Source organism: Lutjanus erythropterus, chromosome 18 (genome assembly GCF_056507025.1).
Source record: "Lutjanus erythropterus isolate fLutEry1 chromosome 18, fLutEry1.hap2, whole genome shotgun sequence".
Classification (NCBI taxonomy): domain Eukaryota; kingdom Metazoa; phylum Chordata; class Actinopteri; order Lutjaniformes; family Lutjanidae; genus Lutjanus; species Lutjanus erythropterus.
The window spans coordinates 3345001-3369275 of record NC_139334.1 but is presented as its reverse complement, the minus strand read 5'-3'; the positions used below and the strand labels follow the sequence as shown (position 1 = coordinate 3369275).

At 39.3% G+C, this 24275-nt stretch overlaps 1 protein-coding gene across 4 annotated transcripts in view; it reads left to right on the top strand.

Annotated features, from left to right (window-relative positions):
- Positions 1 to 24171, top strand: part of ttc7b (tetratricopeptide repeat domain 7B) — a 33588-nt gene extending 9417 nt beyond the window's left edge. The window contains exons 7-23 of one of the 4 annotated variants that reach the window (XM_084742162.1): positions 1240 to 1318; positions 2238 to 2413; positions 2637 to 2700; positions 2805 to 2942; positions 3184 to 3372; positions 4126 to 4243; positions 5591 to 5648; positions 6196 to 6268; positions 6415 to 6575; positions 7099 to 7215; positions 8645 to 8742; positions 9980 to 10279; positions 12617 to 12667; positions 16699 to 16839; positions 20739 to 20941; positions 22991 to 23064; positions 23561 to 24171. In XM_084742162.1, coding sequence (XP_084598288.1) covers positions 1240 to 1318; positions 2238 to 2413; positions 2637 to 2700; positions 2805 to 2942; positions 3184 to 3372; positions 4126 to 4243; positions 5591 to 5648; positions 6196 to 6268; positions 6415 to 6575; positions 7099 to 7215; positions 8645 to 8742; positions 9980 to 10279; positions 12617 to 12667; positions 16699 to 16839; positions 20739 to 20941; positions 22991 to 23064; positions 23561 to 23708 — 2188 coding nt within the window. In that variant the 3' untranslated portion in view covers positions 23709 to 24171. The remainder of the gene's footprint in view (positions 1 to 1239; positions 1319 to 2237; positions 2414 to 2636; positions 2701 to 2804; positions 2943 to 3183; positions 3373 to 4125; positions 4244 to 5590; positions 5649 to 6195; positions 6269 to 6414; positions 6576 to 7098; positions 7216 to 8644; positions 8743 to 9979; positions 10280 to 12616; positions 12668 to 16698; positions 16840 to 20738; positions 20942 to 22990; positions 23065 to 23560) is intronic. The other 3 variants (XM_084742163.1, XM_084742164.1, XM_084742165.1) reach the window with 3 other exon arrangements.
- Positions 24172 to 24275: the final 104 nt, after the last annotated feature.

The following is a 24275-nucleotide window of genomic DNA, read 5'->3' as shown; positions in this document are numbered from 1 at the left end:
TTTCATCCAAATGAAATTCTGGTGTCTGATATTCTTCATCACACAATAAGTAATGAGTTCAAATTTAAAACTTTACATCACACATTACTAGGGGTGCAACGGATCAAAAAACTCACGGTTCGGCTCGTATCACGGTTTTGAGTCACCGTTCGGATCATTTTTCAGATCAGCAAAAAAGAAAAAAGTGGTGGGATTAGGGTTAAATTATTTTAAAAATGCACTTGTGTTTGATCTTTCTCTGTCTGTAATTATCACCATAGTTATGTAATGTAATAATAATGATAATAGTAATGATAATGGTAATAATATTAAAAACGTCAAACTTATACAGTGCTGTACTATGTATATACTATACATATATTAGATCATTATATACTGCTCAGTATAATACACAACTACGCTCTGTACAGCACAGCACATTAGCAGTCATGAGTAATCAATCAGCAGACACACTGTGTCACAGACGGGGCGAGACAGAGCTGCACTGGTGAGCAGAGAGGAGCTGTGTAGAAGTTAAGACAGCTGATATCACCAAAGTTTCAATGAACATCACAGTTTTATCATCTGTCTCTTTGGTGATAGCAGAGTTACATCAGTGAAAAAAGTTATTGGATTTCACTCAAGGCGATGTGACGGCTTTTAAATCAGTCGCTCTTCACAGAGATGCGCTGCATACAGCAGCATCTGTCCTGTCTGTTCACTGCAACTCTACATTGAGATTTCGGGTATTATAACTTATACAAAAGTAACAGTGACAGTAAATCTATGATGCTCGCATGTAGTCCGTGGATCACACGTGTGCCGAACCGTAGAGGGCGATCCGTATGGTACACAGGTCAACTGCGATCCGCTGCACCCCTACACGTTACATAATTTCTGACCAAAATAACCTTAAAAAACCTGCCCTCATTTGAAGCTACCAGCATGCAAAATTACCAAAGCAGCATTAAAAATCTAAAAAACATTAAATAAACATCAAAGTTCAAAGTCCTGAGACGTGAATGCTAATGCTGGAGATTACTCGGCTTTACAGCAACACCTTAAGACAGGCTTTTGCTGTGTCATCTTGGAAACTGGCAAAGTCGAGACATTCATTATTCACTGACTCACATATAGATAAAAACCTGAAAATGTTTTGGATGTTGTGTGGAATATGAAACAGATCTCTTGCCTTCACAAATGAGCGAACTACAGACTGACAAGTGTTTTTCTTCCGGTTTCATCACTGCATTGCCATAGAAACCTGACACGAGGCGTGGGTCGGTTTCGGGAGATTCTTCGGGCTGTTGAGAACAGAACCACCCAGAGCCTGCGCATGGTGAGAGATGGGTCGGGAGGCTGCATCACCTCACCTTCTCCTTTGACTTTGACTTGGAATAGTTTGACATTTTGGGATTTACACTCACTGGCTTTGTTGCTGAACATTAGCCCAGATCCTCCTCTAGCCAAGAAGAAGTCTGACACCTAACCCCCAGCTTGTCATTTTTATGCCATAGTGTGTTCATTTGTGAGCTGTACAGGTGGTGGTGGTAGGTGGATTTTGTTACCTTCTGACACAGCCAGACGAGCTGTTAGCCACTTTTCCATCTTTATCCTAAGCTAAATTAACTGGCTACTGGTGCTAGTTAAATTTGAAAAAAAAAAAGTGGTATCAATCTTCTCATCGAATTCTCAACAAAAAAATGACTTTTTTTCCCCAAAATGTCAAATTATTCCTTTAAAACTGTCACTGCTTCTGCACCAATCATTATTTTTTGCTTCAATCAGTAGACTTTGAAAAATTCCAGTTTGTAGAAAAAATCTTAAGGCTCCAGACTAACTTTTTCTACAAGTAGCATTATATCATACAGCACAATGCATTCATATTTTTTCCATCTTCGCTGTATTACTGATAAATTCTTTTGTAAAAAATAGACAATTTACAAAAACAGTTTGCTGTTGATCAGTCAGTATTATTGTTTATATTCTTCCATCAGTGCATCTGTCCCTGCTTAGCTGATGATTCATGCTGAATGAAACTGAAATGCAGACTTTAGTCGATGTGGATACAAAACTCAATATAAGCAAATAGACGTAATATTCAATTTTGTTTGTAAATGTTGACACAAGAATCATTATTTATGTAACTTTTTTCTTAGTATATTAGAAGCAAAGTAAGCCCCAAGCAAACAGATTGCTGCTGTGCTGGTACCAGAGTGTTTCTGCCAACTGTTCATGTATGTGTGTCGTGCATGCAGACCATAGCCAGACAGCTTGCAGAGATCTTGCTCAGAGGAATGTGCGAACAGAGCTACTGGTCTCCTCTGGAAGACCCGCCCACAGTGTCGCCATTGGACGATCCCACACGGCAAGGACACACTCACAGCAAGAATTACAGCCTAAGCCGACGCCCACGAGTGTACTCGGGAGAGAAGTAAGTGATAATGTGTTTGTTGGTGCTCAAGTGGGAATACAGTGGAAAATGGCCAACATGGCTCCCAAAATGAAACTGTTGCCAAGGTACTTTTTCCACCAATAGCTCGCTCCATCTTCCCCTTAACACTTTTTCTCTGTTTTTCCCTTTTCTCTTTTCCTCTCATCCTCATCCAACTCCATCTTTCTGACTCTCTCGGTGCAATTCTCTCCCTCTCTCTCAGTCTGTTTTGCCCTCAGGAGAACACAGAAGAAGCTTTGCTGCTGCTGCTCATCAGTGAGTCCATGGTGAGACACAAGCACACTCTTTGGAAAAGATTTCACGGCCCTCCATATAGCAGTGGATCCTCAACAACAATTGTGCCTCCTCTACATCTGTATCTGTGTTTCAGGCTAACCGTGACGCAGTCCTGAGCAGAATTCCTGAACACAACAATGATCGGATCATCAGCCTGCAGTCTGCCTCTGTGGTGTACGACCTGCTGACTATCGCTCTGGGCAGGAGAGGGCAGTATGAGATGCTGTCAGAGGTGAGTAATCCCTCTGTGGGCTGCACAGTCACAATCATAGTGATTGTGAAAAGTGTTAAAAGCCCACACTTGTAGTACACCCACTTAAACTATCACTTCAAGTGTTTTTCACATTCATTTCCCCAAACAAGTTCATGTTTATTACAATCTAATTGTCTCCACAATAGCTGTACATCTAGATACAGCGTACAGACGCCCTGCTCACTCTGATGAACTGTGTCCTATTTTCCGATGTCTCCAGTGTTTGGAGAGAGCCATGAAGTTTGCCTTTGAGGAGTTCCATTTGTGGTATCAGCTTGCCCTGTCGCTAATGGCAGCTGGGAAATCAGCACGTGCCGTTAAGGTCCTTAAAGAGTGTATTCGTCTGAAGCCCGATGACCCCACCATCCCACTGCTGGCTGTCAAGCTCTGTATCGGACCCCTGCACTGGGTAAGGGCCGTCCTGTCAACATTAACTCAAATACAGCTAGTTACTGAAATATCTTAGGGGCTGTGTCCACCAAAGCATTTTTTCCAGCTGAAAACACCAGGTGCTCCTTGAAAACACCCAACTGAGAGAGTGCTTTGGAGGCGCAGCTTTTTTTTTTTTTTTTTTTTGGCTGGAACACTTTGGTTGCTATGATATGAAATGTCCACAGAAGTAACAGTTAATTTATTTTGCAGGTAGTTTGTGTTATCAGCAACTACTGAATGTTAAGATGTTGGAGGAAGGCAGAGTACTTGCTCTTGGATCAAGGGAAGACTGAAGCGCGTAGGGAGAAAGGACAGACCCACCAGTCTCTGTGGGTTCATGAAATGTTGTGGGCGAGGAAACATTTCGGTGAGAACCATCGTGCAGTGACGAGCTGAAGTTGTATGGAGCTCAGTTCAAGGAGTATTGTATGAGCAGGACACAGTTTGTGGTATTTGTACTGTGATTGGACAGCTGGGTAAAAAGTGACAGTGACAAGTACAGCAACTCACTGCGGCTAAAAAAAAACAAAAAAATGCCAAAGGTTCAGCACTCAGTGCCTCATCATGCTTGAGTCTGTAGGCAGCATTCCCATATGCTGGTCTCAGGAAAAAATGCTCGGGTGGGCACAGCCCCTTAGGGACTTAAATATATGCATAAATAATCTAATTTTACCCCAAAATGTCTCCTGTTTTTTGCTCATTCTCTCTCATTACATGACCCACAATTCAGCTGGATGAGGGGGAGTGCTTTGCAAAGATGGTGATTGACATGGGAGAGAAAGCAGCTGAGTTCAGAGCCAAAGGCTACTTGGCCATCGGGCTGGTTTACAGCCTCAAAGCCACGGATGGTAAGTCTCTGTGTGTATGTGTTCTTGTGCATCCTCAACTAGAAAAGTTGCTAAATTAAGACACTTTGTTGGTTCTTACTTTGAAAGAGTCTGGAATATGATTTTGGTTAGTATAGTGTTAAGGAAGGAACTCTGGGAGATTTCCCCCTTTTGCCAATCTACTATACAGGGTTCTTACGCTTTATTGAGAAGTATGGAATATGACTTTTAGTCATTTCTTGGTCTGGAAAAGTATGGAAAAATATTAGTGTTTTCAGACTATTGTCCTGATTCTGTTTTCTGAAATATAAAATGAAGAACATTTTAAAATAAATTAATCATACAAGCAGTACAAGAGTGTTTTTCCTTGCATTTGGAGGAGGCAGCCAGTGCAGCCAATGTGTGAGAGCACGGGCCAGAGCGAGTAATATGTCACTGGAAGCAAGGCTAGACGTATGGCGTGTTACTGAACGCACACTCCTACACAGAACTGCCTTTATGCCTGTATAATACAGCCTGCAGAACAGCTCTGTCCCAAGAGTTCCAGACGTTGGTTTTAAAAAAACGTAGCAATCTCTTTGAGTTGCTCCGTATTCATTGCATACATAGCATTGAAAATAACCTAATATGAAATGTTATTGTGTTAATATTTTGTGAAAGCACAAATAATCATCCTTTATATTGACCCAATGTTGACACTGAGGTATTTGGTCAAAACTGTTGATATATGATTTTGTCTGTCTCTCACATGTATTAAATATGTTCAGGAAAAATAACATATATGTATATGTGGCACTGCTTAGTTTAATTTCTCTGGTCAGAATTGTTTAACAGTAGAATGTGGTCTAACTTTCTGCACAGGAGTGATTGATTTGTATGAGCTAAGATACCTAGCTACAATCTTCTGGCAATTATTTGGCTGTATAATAGCATACAAAGTCAGAATGTAACCTACCTGTTAACAGCTGGATTTTAAATCATGTATTTACATAATAAACATCAAGGTATTTGTATTAAAATATGGTTTGAAGAAATCTACAGAGAACTCTAGTTCTCTGAGTCTGGAAAAGTATTGAATTTTTAAATGGAAAATTTGTGAGAACGCTGACTGAGTGATGACAACATAGAACTCCTGTGAAATTTTTAAAATACACCAGAAAGGAGCATGTATCTATTTCTATTTAATGTTCTTCATGTGATGTCTTCGTATACAGACACATCAGGACTTGAAATAGTCCTCTACAAGTACATTAGATATTGTTGTGTGCCTCCACTGACTGTTGCACTTCTTGTATTATTAATAACATACCTGACTGCATTCTGTCTTTCTCACTCTGCCCCTGACTCCGTCTCTCTGCGTCTCTGCAGCATCACTGCGAAGCACACAGGAGGAGTACCAGAGGAAAGCTTTGGGAGCCTTCCAGAGGTTGGGACTGAGCCATGCTGCTCTCTGTTTTCTCTCCTTCACACCCACGGTTCCCTCAGAATTATTGTGTCACAGCACAAACTGCTTTACAGTCTGACAAAATGTTAGAAAACTGCTATGAATTTACTCCCTCATCAGTCCATTATATTTACCTGTATCATCTGCACAGTATGTCATCGCTGTGAATAGTGTATGACTTATATGCTGTCCATCCATGTGTATGTTCTGAGAATGATCCTGCAAAACACACACACTTTAAACATTGATGCTGTTTCTACATGTGTTATTCCTCTTTGAGACTGTGATAAAGTCTGCAACTAAGAAGGCAGAGTTTTATGTATTAATAAGGTGAAATGGTCTTAATATGCATTATTTATTGTTTAAATATCCTCTGGTTTGATTTCTTACATGTTCCATTACTTTGCCGTCTTTGCTTCTGTAGCGACCCAATTTCCCCACAGGGATCTTTAAAGTTTAATCTAATCTTATTTAACTTTTTATTCAGCATGTCTGAACACACAAAAAATCTCCCCCTCTTCCCCTGTAGAGCTCAGAGTCTCTCTCCTACTGACCACCTAGCAGCCTTCTACTTGGCACTGCAGCTTGCTGTATCCCGACAGGTAATAACAGGATAAAATCACCATGTATGAATAAAAATAATGGATGCCAGGCAGTCAAACTCAGGGAACATCTGTTACTTTACATGGTACTTTGTGTCCCGACTGTAGTGAAAACCTGTAGTTTGTGTATGTGTGTGTGTGTGTAGATCCCCGAAGCTCTAGGCTATGTCCGACAGGCGTTGCAGCTTCAAGGGGATGACGTCCACTCCCTTCATCTGCTGGCTCTGCTGCTCTCTGCTCAGAAACACTACCACGACGCTCTCAATATTATAGAGATGGCTCTGTCCGAGTACCCTGAGAACTTCAAGTAAGACTCACACACACTGCCACAACATTTAATATAAAGCACACATAAACACCATGTCCAAAATTCTGTACTAACATGCTGCTTAGTAAGATGCATACTCTTTTGAGCAAACATTACTGTATGCAAGCAATGGACACTACGCCGAGATAAATATCCCACAGTGCACAGCAACATAACAGACAAAGGCGCACCGTGACCAATTCACCTCTGGCGTAACAACAACAAGACTTTAATTTAAATGCAAGGTGTAATATATTTTTTGAACTAGTTTGGAATTGGCACAGGTTACCATGGTCAGGTGTCTCCAGCTGGCGAAGAGGCTCTAAGGAAGTGATGTGATAAATGTAGAACTGTGCATCCAAAAAGATACTGACTGTTTATTTACACAAACATTTGTTGAACAGTATTTTGGGTATGTGGTGCATAGTATGTGATTTTGGATGCAGCAAAAATATTTGTGTTTCTGTTTCACTGGATAGAGTGTTATCTTATTGTGTGTTTATGTTTGTGCTGTGTGTCGTAGTCTGCTGTACACAAAAGTGAAGCTGGAGTCGATGTGTAGAGGACCAGAGGAAGCACTGCTCACCTGTAAACACATGCTGCAAATCTGGAAGAGCTTTTACAACCTTACTAACCCCAGGTACACACACACACACACACACACACACACACTCCCTAAATGCAAATGCTAATCCTGATGTTTGTTTTAATTTCATTCATTCAAACTAGTGATTAACTAAATCATGTCTCAAGGGCGTAGGTTTGCATACGGACGGTAGTGACATGTCCCTACCACTATTGTGGGAGGACAGATTTGTTCCTACTCATATTTGAGCAAACTCATTTACATCATATTGGAGTGAGCTGCACTGCTGAGAGAGATTTTTGACAGAGAATCGTTCATGAATATATAATAAATATTTAGTGTTCTGCTAGTGCTACGTTCTCATCTGAATGCTCTGATTAATAAATGTATTGTTTGATTTTGAAACAGTAGCCTCAGGGGTCGTGTCCATATAGTGTTTTTTTTTCTCTCGCTGCACAAGTGCTTTGCCAGCACTTTTCTGCCACAGAAATATGCTCTATGGACACACACCCTTATGTTATTTAGCCATTTTTTAAGGCAACAAATATTATTTTATAGTAAGGGGGAAAAAGCCCCCTCAGTCACTTGTATCTCTGTTGCTGAAACCATATCTATGGCCCTGTTGGGTTGCACCAATACCGGCCAAAATAACAGTTTTAGGAGGCCAAACAATATATAAAACCTAACTGCTAATACTTAGGGAAATTTCGGCACTTTTCATGCGTATGTTCAGTCAGTGTTGATGGTAAATGTAGTCATTAAAGCAGTTACAGTGATGTAGTTGGTGTTAAGGAAGAGCTACAAGCTCTTTCAGCTTGGATTTGTAGTCTGTCTCTGGGTGACCAGGGACCACGGTAGATGAATATTTTTGCTACCTTGGCCAACTAAGTAATAGCTTAATAGGGTTAAGGTTTGGCTAGGGTGATGGTACTCAGCAATGCGGGCATCGGAGGCTTGCATGCAATGCATTCTGGAATGTGTAGGCACAGCTCTGTGAGCAGGAGAACTCAGCTTTATAGTTTTATAAATCAAAATTTAGTGTTTTTTTTTTTTTTTAAATCTAAGTTAAGATATTTCTAGTTTACATCATTATTAAACAGCATTTTGATCAAGAGTCAGGTCAGATATCTTGACCATATTTCATATTACATCTTTCACTTTTCAGTCTAAAAGGGTCATATATTTGCTAATGCCAGTAGTGTTGATTATTCACTTAGCTACACAACAGTTAAACCTGGCAGCTACTGGATGTAAATATGGAGCAACAGCTAACCTCCATGTAAGAATTTGTTTGTGTAACCCATTTAGATTGAATGATGTGTAAATCTGTACTAAGTAAACACTTTTATTATAACAAGGCTGAGTTTATTCAGCCTACAAAAACACTGGCACTCTGCTTTGTTCTGTCTATCTGAGTATCTGTATCTGTCTGTGTGTGTATCTGTGGTCGTGAGTAAACATAATGTGTGTCTGTGTGTGGCAGTGATTCCGGGCGTGGCAGCAGTCTGTTGGACAGAGCCATAGCAGACAGACGACAGCTCAATGCCATGACTCTGCCTGATTTCAGTGACCCTGAGACTGGTATGCACACACACATCTGCACACACACGCTTTTTAAGTTTGACCCAGGAACCCTCGGACCTCCACTGTGAAACTAATCCTGTTGTTCTCAGTGTTTTTCAGTAAAGATAGACTCACACACAAACAATTCATTCCTCTTGTCTAATAGTTTCTATAATGCCTTTGTAGTTCTCCAATTGTCAATGATGATTTAATTTTTAAAAGGGCATCAAGAGGGATATGGATTCCTCTTTCTTGTTTTTATTGATCTATTGTTCCTCATTCCTCGGTGTATTACAGTCAGTGTATTATCTAGAGTAGATGCCATTTGACACACTGCCAGTTTGGAGAAGCGGAGAGGAGTGCCAGCACATAAGCTAAGCAATATACACCTGTTGGCAGCGTCAGTGGCCTTTCTGATGGGAAACCACCTTTACAAAAGCCAAATATCACTCTCCCAAACCAACCAAACTCCATGTGTAATTTTACCTTGCACAATACAGGAGTTGCTTACTTACCACTGCCTCAGTCTCTTAGTTTGTTTGTGTTATTTTATGACTTTGGAGAATCCAAACTATCCTTTTAAAACACCAATGTCCCACAATAACACGCACTAACTAACAAAGAGGCAGTGGTAGATGAGCAAGTCCTGTGTTTGGGAAGATAAAATTAGTGATTTTGCCCATGGAGTTTGGTTTGTTTGGGGAGGGTATGATATTTGGCTTATATAACAACAGTTTTCAGTTGGAAAAGGCTGTCTGATGGCAAAGTTAAGCCGTGAAAATATTCTAAGTAAAGCTTACACTCAGACATATTTACCTATTTATTCATTTATTTTTTGGTGGGCCTTTTTTAAGTTGCTAAAATACCTTTTGTTGCTGTCCCTATCCAAGCAGTTCATTGCTTAGCGTCCATGGTGGTACTCTTCTCTGTTTCTCCAAACTGGGGATGTTTTGACCAGCAGTGTAGGTAATACACTGACTGTGGATAAGTACCTTATACAACCCCACATTAAATGATCTAAACTGTCCCTTCAAAGGAAAATGTGCTTAGAAAAATGTTTCCCCTCACTATATTTTATTGATTCCTGGTTTGGCAACATTTTGGTTCTTTTACAATACAAGAGCATTTTAGAAGTACTGTATCCAGTTTGTAAAAAGTATATGCAGATTGAGAACCAGTGACCTCTGTTTCTTTCCTTTATTTATTCCTTGATTAATTTCACACATTTCTGTTTTCTTTCCTTTGTTTGTTTTAGTCTCAGGTTCTTCCTCCTCTCACTCTGGTTTCGAACTCATCTCCCCCACCTCTCCCACCTCCCCATCCACCATTTCCACCCTGTCCTCTCCACTGTCCTCCTCGCTGTCCTCCCCACTGTCTTCCCCACTGTCCTCTCCTTCTTCCCCTGTCTTCATCCTCCAGCCTCCTCCTCCACCAAAAAACCCATCCTTCTTTCCTCCTCCTCCTCCTCCTCCTCCTTCTCTTCCTCCTGTGCCCATCAGGACCAGGGCTCACTCCTTTTGCAACCACGTCACTCTCCGCCAGCTCTCCTCCAATAGTAATCCACCTTCACGTCTATGTCGGCCTGTAGCATGGTTTGGAGAGTGACCTGAAAGATTTTTGGAGATTGGCTCATCGGTTAACTTGTGTGTTCAATAATGAGATGATTCACAATGTTTTCTTCTCGCCCTGGTGCTCTGAGTTATACAGTATGTTGATAAATATTTGTCAACTAGCAGTGTCTCATGTAGAAGACTATAGTTGTAACTCCTATGTGAAATATAGCCATAATTCAGGCAATCCTAATTTTATTTTTTAGAGTGGCATATTATTGTGAGTACTCCAAGGCACATATTTACAGTAATCTCTCATATCAGATCTCTTATGAACAAAAATGAAAAGAAAAACTGCAAAATTCAATATATGTTGAAAAAAAAAAAAGACAAACTATGGTGTGATCTAATGGGTTCATTACCTTGATGAGTGGGTTGTCTGAGTTAGTTAGAGTTAACTTCCTTGCCCTGCCTGTGTCTCTTGGCCCCAAACCCATGAAGCCACTAAAGACATGAAAAAATAAATAGTTTCATTTTGGTGGGTTTTAGCAAATGTTACTCAAACAGGACTAGAGATTGTATTTGTTCCTAATGGTCGTTGTAATGAAGAAAAATGTCACCCAGGACAACAGTGAGGCTCACTGATGTGGTTTTAATTAGTTTTTGGATGACAGTGGTGCTCTATTGCACAGAGGAATAGGATATATCAGATGTAATATATACAGTCATTATTAGTAGGATGCCAGTATTGTTTATTTTTGTGACATTTGTTGACAATAAAAATGATATAGAAATATTGAGCATAACTAGACTTGTCTGTTTAGCCTGAGTTGAATCATTTATATACTCCTGAACTAAAGTCAAGTTTGAGTCCTGGACTCTTGAGTGCAGCTATGCAGATTATTTGAAGTGCTGCAAGGTAGCTGTTCAATTTTGTATCACATTTCCTAAACTGCAGAACCTGTCAGACCTAGTTATATATAATATACCTGTATTAACGTTGCCCACCGTCATTTTAAATAGTTTTCCAGATCTCATTTTCTTATTTGGATGACATTAGTGGCCTGCTATCACAGCTTTTTGGTAAAGTGTTAACTCTGAGCACTGGAGTGAGCGGTTTGTTAGAGACATGTGGATCATTTTGGGAATTTTCTCATCACTTGCTCAACTAGTAAGATGGCCAATGAGCTGATGTCCCAAAAACTAAACAGTATGCTTCTTTTATGACCAAGACTGTTGACGAGGTGAATCTTGAATTTGAGTGGTCGTTCAAACCTCACAAGCATGGACAAGGAGTTTAAAACCAAGCTAACTAACCCCCCCGGAGTGCTGGATGTGCTTCATAGTCACTCGTAGCTCTCAGAACTGCTGTTAATGTGCACATGTTAACATGTAAAACAGACACTGTGCTGTGAATTAGAGTGCAGTTGAGACCTGATGGACCTGTTGCAGTTGCTTTGCATTTTTGCGACTTAATCAAGGTCTCGGGTGATCTTACCCAGTCGACACACATCACATATTTAAACTCCAAACTTGATGCAGGCAGGATTTAGAGATCAGCAGGGTTCTTTTTTTTTAAAGAACTGTAAGAAAATTACATCTTAACTTTCTCTTCACATGTATCTGCTTTTCTCCGGCCGTTTGTCTCTTGTTTTCATTACTATTTTGCATACTCCTCCTTACTTTCTCGCTCGGTTTCTGTGAAGATTTTTCATCTGAGCCAACATTAATTTGTCTCGTTTCCCGGTTCCAACCTTATGTTGTCTCTCCTTGTTGCCATTTCTTCTACTAATGATGTTTGCTCTGCAAAATAATGGTTATTATTTAGGTAAATTATTTAGCTGCATTAAAAAAAACACAATTAATTTTTTTCTCCAGAACATGATTGTTCTCAGTCAGCCTGAGGACAGTTACATTATTTAAAACTCTCACTATAAGTCTATCACAGTGATTGCAGTTACTGAAACTCTGACTTTTCTTTTGTTACTGTGTTTGGAACAACTTTGATGAGTGAGTACTTAGTTTTTGTCTTAATTGTTCATTGTGAGAACAAATTTGAACCCAAGAAAATTACAAAAGCAGAGAAGAATGAGCCTCTAATTAAACTTTCCGGTCTTTACTACTACAGATTACAGTATGAAAAAGGCACAAGAGGGAGCAGGATGTCTTACGCAGTGTGATCTAAAAGGCTCTTCTGAAGCATGACAACTTCCTCGCTGCTCTACAGTTTTACTTTTGGGACCAGCGTTCTTTTTCTATCATAATTATTTCTCTGTCTCTTTCTCTCTTTCAATCATTAACAATCGTCTTTTCTGTTTTTTCCCATCCCTCCGTTTTTCAAGGCGGCCTTCAGGACGCTAACACTCTTGGTTTTTCCTCCATGTTTTCTGTTTGTAAGTAGTCATGTAACCTCCATCTGACCTTCCTTTTTTCATCCATTGTTCTGTCCACCTTTTGGTCCCCGCTGACTTTCCTTTTCCCAATGAGGTTCGGATATATGTACAATATATCAGAGAAAATATGTACATATATCTTGTCTGCTTTAACGTGATGTCCGCAGCCAGTTTCCAGGAGAATTGTACACAGTTTTTATCCGGTTGTTGGTACAGTATACAGAATACAATACAGCACAATTAAAGGAATACAACGACTTGAGGGGAATATCTCTCCAAAAACACATTATTTATTAGTCAGACTGAAGCAGTGTCAAAGTTTTCAGGGAACAACTTTGGATTTTGGTGGCAATCTTTTAGAATGAATTACAACACAATACACAAAACATTATTGTGAAACAAAAAGGGCAGAGAACTGCGAGCAGGATTTCTTACAGTTAACTAGCTCCCTAAAGTTTTATAAAGTATATAAAGTAAAAATAAGTAAAACTCCCAAAACTTAAATTTGTACTTAAATGCCTTTAAACATATATTTTTTTAATAAAATAGAACTTTTCAACATTATCTTAAAACAAAAAAAGCAACACGTTTTTAAATGATAAAAAAAAAAAAAAATTACATTACAAAAAAAAAACTGTAAACATGCTGAATATCAGATCCATTAATGGTCCAGGCCGGTAATCGGTTGACCCCCTTTTCAAACCGATTACCAGCCTGGACCATTAATGGATCTGTATTTTTTTTGCTTTACTGAAGGAAGGCAAAAAATACAGAGCAATGCTAGAAAGGAGATGACTGAGCAGCTTCCTGCTTGTAGCACTAATCATGTGTGAAATGTGGCTGTAATATTGACAAATACTAACAGTAGAGTGAGCATGACACAGAACTGTTTGCAGTAATTTTACCAAAGTGTCATAATTCATTTGCCATAATGGAAAGCTACTGTGGAAAGGTTTCGTGAAGTAATAAATAATAAGTAAATGGTCCACAGGAAACATTAGTGACGAGATACTATTAATAATCTATAAAGATATGCATTATTTTCACCTCTGTGCATCTGTTATCAAGTTAGTAGATTCATTTGCTACCAGCGGAGCTCACTGTACCTACTCATATATGGGTCTAAAATTGCATTACACAGAGGCAGAAGCACAGAGGGGAAATACACTCACCAGCTTCTGCTGTGGTGATTAATGTTATTTTTTCCTGTAAGTCAGTGTATTCCTTTAATTCAATGAGCAGCTTTGGTGCATGTGTTGCTGTGTGAATTGTCCACATTTTAGTCACGAGCCACTGCAGGAAGCTTCCTCAGTAACCTGTCGGCAAGGCTATAAACTTGTTTCACCATGTTTAAAATCCGATTTTTCTAATGCCTCAAGGTTTATCAGTTTTATTGATTTTTGTTTTGTACAAATATCCAGTTGATAGATTGACTTGAACTTTAGGGGCACAAAATGGTTTAAGTGAAAGCAATCCATATGAAAACATACAAAACCACTTCTCTACCATTTTCTCCAACTGTGTTACTGAACAAGTAGAGTTTTATTCTGTCATATTGCTGTCAAGGACCTTACTGTCTATGTGAGATTTAGGCGTTGCAGTGCGTGATTAGAACAGTGTATTCAGGAGGGTAAAAGAGGCAAATGCAAGGAAAAACAAGTGGGATGAAGATAAATGGAGTGATTGATGAAAAGTGTCTAATCAACAGTGAGTTTTCTGTAACCTTTGAGTAAGCTGGAAGACAGATTTACTTGATGCATCACTAAGCAGGAGTGATTTATTTTCGTCAGTATTTAAGGTGTGGTAAGCAGCTCTGGAGAAAGATAATCGATTGTTGGGTCTCCTTCCCAGGTCATCAAAGACTGGCGCTTTGCATTGGTGGCTCACAGACAGTTGGCTCTTGGCTCAGACTGAGCCATCAACCCAAAGTGTCGGTATTTGACAACCTGGTAATTCAACTCAGCAATTAACTATCTTACTGACCAGTGATTGGCCAGAATCAAGGGTTAGATTGTTAAAAGCCTGAAAACAGAGCCAAGAGGAGGAGCAAAAGTCCATTTTTTTTACTTTTTACAATATCCCTTCAAACCAGGCTTCTGAAATTTTGTGTTATCTGAGAGAGAAAGGCAACTTTTTGTCATTCCCCTAAATTCAGTCATCTTTCACAGAGCTTTAATATTCATATCTTTTCTTTTTCTTTTTATCTTATTCATCTTTCACACATGGGAAGTTTCTATCTCTTAAAACACCAACAGAGTTCATATCAATGTAGTGAAAGGAGGAAAGGGTGTTTGGGAGTTTAGATCACGCCATGGGAGTCTAGAATAATAACAGAGGGGAGATGTTTTATTAAAGTAAAGCTTTTATTCCAGTGAGCTGCGCTCATCACTCATGTTTAATGTATTTAATAGTTTATTGTATAAAAGGCACATATTTATGTTATCTAATCCCTTTAGGCTGCAATTGACATGGTAATTCAATAAAACAAAGCAAGCCCAAAATTGAAAATGTTGTCAACCACTTGTAAGTCTAACACTGTTTTAATCGTTACTTTTCCCAATTGTTTTAAGAAAGAAATGGCATAATAACAGTATCTATATTATATGGTATTAAACACTGAGCAACTGAGAAAATCTTTTCTGTAAAGCTAAAACATCAAACTCCAAATCCATTAACATTAAAGTCCAAATCATTGGAATCAGTTGTGACTGACGTTCAAAAATATGGAGTCAGAGGAGTGTTTTTTTTTCCATAAAAAAGACTAACATTGTAAAAGAATAAGGAAATAAGTGTAGAAATATAATGAGGAATAAATCAAACAGTAAATAAATCAAATAAATAACTAAATGTAAAATAATAATGATAACCTTTCTCATTTATTTTCACATTAATTTTCTCATTTATTTCTGTATATATTTGTTAAAATATATGTTGATTTATTTATTGCATGTCAGTTATTACATTTTTCTGTATGTTTTAAATTGTTTTAATTTGTTTTTCCACATCATTACTCATTTTTATCCCTTTATTTTTTCTTATTCTTTTCCCCGTTATTTTTGCTATTCCTTTAAAAAGAAAACACATGAATCCTGGCAGGGTTTCATTCAAGCAAACGCATCAGGGAACAGTACAAGTTAATTACAATAAAAAAAACAATACATTATATGAAAAGAAATGAATAAAAAAATATATATACATAGAAATATATTTCTATGCAAATAAATATACATTTTAAAAAATGAATTTTATATTTTTTTATTTCCCTTCTATTTCTATATTTCTGTGTCCACATTTTTATTTACTTATTTATTTGTTTAGTTATTCTTTATATTTCTGCATTTATTTTCTTATTCTCCTAGACCTTTAATCATTTTTATGGCACTCGTATGACTCCATGAAAAGATCAAACAAAAAGATTATATATATAACAGAAACAGCCATGTGTATGTTATGTTTTATGTAACATTAGAGGATTATGATAATATGTGGAAAATATTATAGAAGTTGAGAACACAGACATTATGTTATGCTTTGCTTTCACAGATCTGCAGTGTGCATCTGCAGTCCCTTGTGGTGGCCATTTTGCGTCCCTGTAATAATCTGATGTAATTAAAATGCAGAGACAAAATCAGAGACCCACTTCTTTCAGTTACTAATCAGCAGAGTGCAGGTTGGTGCAGTGTTGATGCATGGTGGTGCAGAAATTAATTCGTTTTGACCTGGTTAATCCAGGGCCATAACACTGTGTGCTGAAGCGTGTGGAATGGTGTGGACTGATTAAAGGCTTTAGTGCAGGAGCAGGAAACTGTGCCGACGTCGGCCCAGAATCTTGAGCTTTTTACTGCAACCAAACACTCCAGATTTCACTCTTCCTCTTCTCTCTCTGAGGCTGTGAGAACCAGTGAAACCTGCTGTTGTGTTTGGTTGAGTTAAAACCTGCACTGTGGCACATGGCTGCCTCACGCTGCTGTAGTAGTAAGTAGGTACCTGAAGGAGACTGTGTGCGTGACGGTTTGATTCTGTCCCTGCAGGTTCGGTTCATGCTACATCTATAGCAGCCAGTCGCGTAGAGCAGGCTCTGTCTGAGGTCGCCTCGTCCCTGCAGAGCAGCGCCCCCAAACAGGGACCCCTGCACCCCTGGATGACCCTGGCTCAGATCTGGCTGCATGCAGGTATGAACAGCACATACATGAAAATGCAACAGACAAAGGCACTGTGATGGTTTGCTTTATTTTAAAACTGGATTTTTGTATATTTTTATAAATAAGATTTACAGAGTGAGAAAGCCTAAGATGAGATGATGATTGTGGTTCCTGTCTGACCACAGCCACATACAAAAACACTGTAAAAACACATATGCTGATGTTACCTTAACATTCAGTTGGCACCACATTATATAGTAACTATGCAAAATGTAATAATTTTCCACTTCATTAAGTATTAACACCAAGTAATAACACCCATATTTTATAATGAACAGGCTGAATAGAGCTCAACATTGACCACCCACTTTTTCTGCTGTTCTGGGAGTAAATTTCCCACTCGCTCACTCAGTTCATGTTTCAGAAAATCCTTATATAAAGAGTTTTAAGCCTGGAACAAGCAAACCAACTATGAGAAGAATCATAGCCATAAAACATTTAATTTGGAATGAAAAAAAGAGGAGAAGAAGACAAAGGTGCAAGACTGTATACATGATTATTTTAAGAGTGAATGATACTGCTTCTTTTTAAATTCTTTTTGTCATGTTAGCTAATAAACTAGCCAGCCTGCTGTTGAAACTACTTTTCCATGGTAACAGCGAGCTCTGCCAATCAGAGACTTAGCTGTTACACTTTAGGATTGTGGGTACTGGAGTACTTCTCTATGACATTGTGGATAAAACATATATTTCTTGAGAAGGCAGTTCACCCCAAAATGAAAATTCAGTCATTATCTACTCAACCTCTTGCTGATTGAAGGTCGGGTTTAGTTTTTAATCCACCAAACACTGCTGGAGTTTCCCAGGAAAACACTGTTGCTGTTGTTTCACAACCTCATGTCTTGTGGTCAGTCCATTTTGGATGGTTACGACATTATGACTAATAATCTAAATCCTAAACTTGGAGTATGAATGGAATTTTAACTTGTGGAACCTCACTGTTGAGCACATGCAGTATTTATACGTTTCCCAGTATTTTGTAATGAATAATTTCATAATACTGTAGTTATTAAAAATGCAAGAGTTGCACTTTTTTTATAATGGAAATGTAATAATGAAACTTGAAGCAAGCAGTAAAAACCAACCAAACTGTATGTCTTCATCTGTACAGATGTTATATTTTTAACAATTATGCTAAATTAAATATCTCATATATTAAAGGCAGATGTTGTTAGCACACAGGTGTCAACATGCAACAATGCAGTTTTCACCAATGGAGCAACTAGCCAATGTTTTTATCTAACTAATTAGTTTCATCGCCTAAACCTAATCAAATTGTAATTGAAATCTGAAAATAATGCCAGAATTTATAAAATAAATATTGTTGTTATAGTGTTATAGTTTCTTATAAATGAAGGTATCATTTTTGGTAGATGATTTCATAATGCACCAAATTATCATATTTTCATCATAAAAAAATTTTATGTAACGCCATCGCAATATGTAATAATTTATTGCAAAATCCGGGGAAATTTATTACATATTGCATTCAGGCCATCTGTTACAAAATGCAACCGATTATTGTGCAATACATTTGTACATGCTCTAAAATGACCTCTGTGAGTTTCAGTGAAGGGTTTTAACATCCCATCGTCACCGTGTCTCTGCCCTGTTAGCCTTGATCTGAATTTGAGGTTAGAATTGACGACATACAAAACTCTGACCTGTTACATCCTGCAGGCTCATGTAGCATTTAGCCCCTCTGAACCTGTCTTGGAACACACCTCTGGTCGTGTGTGTGGACACATCAGTCAACAGACTTGTAAACACACTGGAGGTCCTAATCCCTAGTTGGTATGAAGTAACTGTAGCGAACGTTTCTTGATGTTAGCAAATAATGTCATCAGCGTATATTAGAATGCACTTGATAGTTCTACCAGAGTGACTTAGATCTGTGGTTCCTAACCTCGGGGGTCAGGACTTCTCTAAGTCACAAGATAAATTTGAAGCTTCACCAGACAATACATTTTTGCAGTTTGTCATAAAACACTAGATAAGTTTATCTCTTCAGGCCTATAAATCCCGTAAAGCCCCTATATATATATTGTTGATCACTGAGTCTCATTCCCAGGTCATCAAATACCTGCACTTTGGGCCCCAAGCCCCGAGCCCAAAGCATTGGTATTTGACGACCTGGTAGTGACACTCAGCAGCAAGACTAGTTGCTGCAGAATAGCTTACAGCATCTTTGAGGGAGGGAAAGAATCAACACTAACCTGTTGAGAGAGTTTCTGTTAGAAACTAATACTAACCCAGAAAAGAGCACAGACAGAGCCGCCCTTTGAGTAATTCACAATACTAAATGCTTTTTTCAACTTTCTATTTTTGATACAATACCTTGAAAAATATTGATAATCAATACCATTTTCACTACCATTTCAATTGAACCTTTGAAGGCGTAACATTTTTTATTTTTATTATAACATAGATATAATAACACTATAACATGACAACAGATATAGCAAATGAGACAAGTGACGAGAAGAAGACAGCGCTGTGGGTAAGTGAGAGGAGGTGGGACTATGGGCACCGCGATGGTGTGTGTCAGCTTGCTGTTGAGAAGAAGAGTGAGTGAGAGCATACAGCTGGAACTGGAGTATCAATACTGGTTTAAAAAAAAAAAGAATATTGAAAGCATTTGAAATATTCAGTATTGATATTTATTGATATTTCTGAAACCACTAAAATTACCATTTTGTTTCATCAGAAGATGTGTTTTTTAAAGGAACATAAATACCCTTCATTCATGTTGACTTGAAAAATTACTGAAAATATTTGGGTACTGATTTTCTTTCAATCAGCTAATTGATCAATCGACTAATTGCTGCATCTATAAACTAAAGCAAACTAAGCATTTTGGCTGCAAATTCACCATAGTAAATGTCGTATTTCCCCAAATTTATTAAATTTGTCCACAGTGTGGGTAAAGATTGATTAGTCAGTTATCAATCCTTACCTACTATCTAACACCGAAATGCATCATCCGCCTCAACTTAACATTCACCCCAATTATCCTCCTGCTAGCTTAGACTTCATCAAACACACAGACTTGAAGTTAAAGTGAGTGTACTGACATCGGCTCGTAGGACTGTACGTAACGGCAGTTTGATGATCTCTGCAATCACAGCAGATTAGATTTCCTCTGGAGAGCCCTGGAGCCCCGATTCTCATTTCTACATCACTAGCAGACGCAGTCATAAGCAGACTGGAGAGTATACATAAACAGATGCAGACACACACACACACACACACACACACACAGCCATAGACAGTGGTTGTTTATGCCCCTGTTTATCTCTCCAGCTGCTTCCTGTCAGAGGTGGTCATTTCCAGCTTGGCGACACAGCTAATATAATCATCCAATCAGAGGACAGACAGGCAGACCGTTCAAACTCATTTCCTCCGTCTGTCTCGCTCTTTGTTTGTATCTGTCTGTCTTCATCGCAGCAGCACACTGAATGCATTAGGTGACCTTGATACTGAAAATGTTTTTCTTATTGATGCAATTTGAAGGAGAAAAATTGAGTTATGCTTCTTCGCTGCCGTTTCTCTCTTGCATTTTCTGCTTCTTCCTTTTGCAATTTTAAATGTTTATCGATAATAAAATTTAGATTTGGCTGCCGATGTCTAGGCTACTGTAAAAATATGTCATTTTATACATCAGGTTGAGAGATTTAAAAATGTGACGTATTTCTTGGAAGCGCAGTTTTAATTTTATGAGATAGAGGCTGCTGGTCAAATATTGGCTGTAATTATGCCAAGCTACCAGTTGATTGGACAAACAGACAGACATGTTCCACATCTTAATAAAACAGAAGGAAACTTGTTGCACTCACAGTTCAACGATCATGCTTGCGATCTGTGTTTTAGCTGAGGTGTACACCGGCATGTCGAAGCCCGCTGAGGCCTCGGCCTGCACGCAGGAGGCCGCCAACCTCTTCCCCACATCCCATAACGTGCTGTACATGAGGGGGCAGATAGCCGAGCTGAGGGGCAACATGGACGAGGCCAAACGCTGGTACGAGGAGGCGCTGTCCATCAACCCGACGCATGTCAAGACCATGCAGAGACTGGTAATGCACAACACACACACTCAGACTGTGACGTTTTGTCCTTGTGTTTGGTCTCTTGAGGACAGAAGAAAATCTTGTCCTCTGCAGGGTCCGTACAGCCCTAAAGGGTTTGTGTGTTTTATGTAATTAGCCACAGTCCGCTGGGACAGCCCTGTAAGACCTAACCGTGAGGAGAGGGAACAGTGTCTTCCTCTTTAACAGTGTCTTCCTCTTTTGTTCTCTGTACGCTCCTCTAGTTCTTTCTTATTGGCTCCGTGCAGAGTGCTGTACACTCTGCCTGTTTGCACATTCACGCTGGAGGTTTCACCACATCAAGGCCCATCCCAGACTAGTTAGTGTGGACGTTTAGTCTGAATGTTTGGATAAATCAGTTCTGATTAAGGTTATTTTAGTTAACTAAACTAAAAACTAATACAACTAATACACTAATACAACCTTTTTTTCCAGGTTTTTAGGACAGAATATTTCAGGGTTTTGTCGAGCCGTTGACGCTCATCATTGTAGACACAAATCATCATAGTGTGCACAGTGAGACTCACTATCAACTTTTCCAAAATCACACAACTCACACCATCTGTTTTCCTCTTGAATATTCTGTAATCTGAAGAGAGATGAATAATCAACATATGAATCAGGACCGTGCTTCTGTTTAATGTACATATATGTACTTTTTAGTCAAACTTAGAATAACACCTTTTTAATCATCGGTTTGACAAACCTAAAACCAAGAAGTGGAACCACTGCATCGTTCTTGCCTTCGTTTGACTTGTATTTCAGTTTGCAAAACAAGAAAAAAAAAAAACAAGTGGTATGTGTCTGTTTAGATCAGACGTGCACTGGGTTGATCTCGAAGATTTCTCCACTCCTTTTCCTCCATACTTGCCAACCCTCCCGATTTTCCCAGGAGAATCCCGTTTTTTGTTGTCCCCTCCCTGTTTCCTCCTGGGCTCAAAATTGTCTAGTATTTCTCACGAGTTTTGACAGATTTCCACATCTTTTTTTCCTTGTCAGTATTACGTCCTGTTTCTGGCACTGTACAGCTCTTAAAATCTACTATTTATACACAACACAGCTACACCAAACCAGACTTTCTAAGAAGAATTTCCATTTCTTAGGGAAAGTTTTAAAGGAAAGGAGCATGCATTTTTTAAAATCTGCCACATCAATTTTCTTTTACGGGCAAAAACTAAATGAATGAAGAAAAACTGATGAATTTTAGAAATCTGATGAATATTAATTTATGCCAGAGATTTACACAAGTTAACGCTAGAGGGACAAGTTGTACTGTATTCTTTCCTGAAAATTAAAAGTGAAATTGAGATGATTCAGTAAATATGCCGTCGCAGTTTACTTATTTGTTATTTTCATTCTCTAAAAGTCACCAGAATGCAGGAGACAAAGTCTGTGAAACTCACAGTCTTTGATACCTAAATCCACCCTATTTTTGTTGTGGCAGTGTTGGCAAGTATGTCTTCTTCTCCTCCAACTTCCCGCAGCAGGCAAGCAGTTCAGTGAGGAAAGGAGGGGTGAGTGAAAGTGGAAGGCATTTAGGTTTAGGTTTTTTTTGCTCCATCACCAAATATGGACACCTGTGGCCTCTCATGAAGGATATAGCTTACAAAAATAATGCAGCTCACTGCATTGCAAAATGTCAGTGATTTACTTTCTCCAATAAAATGGAATTGTTCTGTATTTGTTCATATTTTCTCTGGCTTCAATACATTCAGTGTTTGGGACAGCTGAAGGTACGACAGGAAAAGGGGAGGGAGAAGCAGTCAGGAGTCGGACTGAGGTACCAGGCCACCGCAGTTTTCCTTTAAGGAACAATGAAACTATTAATGTTACAAGCAAGGCAGCTTCATTGTTGCTGTTAAATAATTCCCATAAGAGTGTCTCTCAGTTCCAACAAGAATCATCACCACCAGCAGGACTGAATTAAAATGCACAGCAGTCCACATTCATCACGTAGTAACAGATTATAAACTTAAAATCATTCTTCATCTTGTCTTCGTCTTCCTGTTCCTCCCTTTTTCTTTTTTATTCTCACAGGGTCTGATTCTTCACCAGCTGCAGCGCTACAGTCTGTCTGAAAAGGTCCTGAGGGATGCCGTGCAGGTCAACAGGTAGGTGTGTGTGTGTGTGTGTGTGTGTGTGTGTGTGTGTGTGTGTGTGTGTGTGTGTGTGTGTGTGTGTGTGTGTGTGTGTGTCAGTCTAATGTTATATTTTAGGGCCCTCACAACAATATTTTCTCTCTTTCTTTTCCTTGTCTCTTTTCCCCCTCCATTTCCTCTCCTCTCCTCTTTCCTTTTTCTTCCTCTCCACACTCCTGACTTTCTGTTCTATTTCCTCCTCTCCTGTTTCCTGCTCTCCTCTCTTGATCTTTCATCTCCTTCCTCTTTTCCCCTTGTCTTTAATTGCTTCCCTTTTTTCTATCATCATCTCAATTTTCCCATCTTAATCCATCTCTCCTGTTTCCTATTCTATTATTTCCTCTCCCTCTGTGTCTTCCTATTTCCCTGTTTCCTGCTCTCTTCTGCTACTTCCTCGTCTCCTTTATCCTTCCTCTCTGCTTCTTTTCCTCGTGTCCTCTCCTCCTCCTCTCCTCTCCTCTCTCCTCAGTACGGCTCATGACGTGTGGAACAGCCTGGGTGAGGTCTTGCAGGCTCAGGGAAACGCCGCCGCAGCCACCGAGTGTTTCCTCACCGCTTTGGAGCTGGAGGCCAGCAGCCCCATCCTGCCCTTCACCATCATACCCAGAGCACTATGAAATACACACACACACACACACTCATGGACACACACTCACACACACCCCTTCACAGTTAGAGCCTCAGTACCGTAGCACAGTGGTGATGGACCTGCAAGCTGCACACACACCATAACACACACACACACACAGCATGCCTGCATGCCACTTACACAAGGTTTTACTGCCGTACCCTCGGATACACACACTCACTGTACACGCTATACACGCTTCCCCCTTCCCACAATGCCTTGCTGTGGCTGTGACCCCTGACTGTGTGTGAGGGCATGTGTCCGTGTGCTAGTGTGTGTCGATCTGCACTTTTTGTGTGCCTGTTTGTGTCTGTGCATGTACACCCATGTCTGTGTGTGTGCCAACATGTTGCCTGTGCGTATTTACTGTACGTCTGGTTGTATGTGGTTTGTAGTATGTTTGTTGTTTTGTCCTGTTCAAAGATGTAAATAAAATTCACTTTGAGTTCCCGCACTAGCATTCAGAAGCCTAAGAGTTTACATTTTGTTTACATGTTGTTTAGTCCAAAAATAGACACACACACACACACACACACACACAGTTTCATTTTCCTTT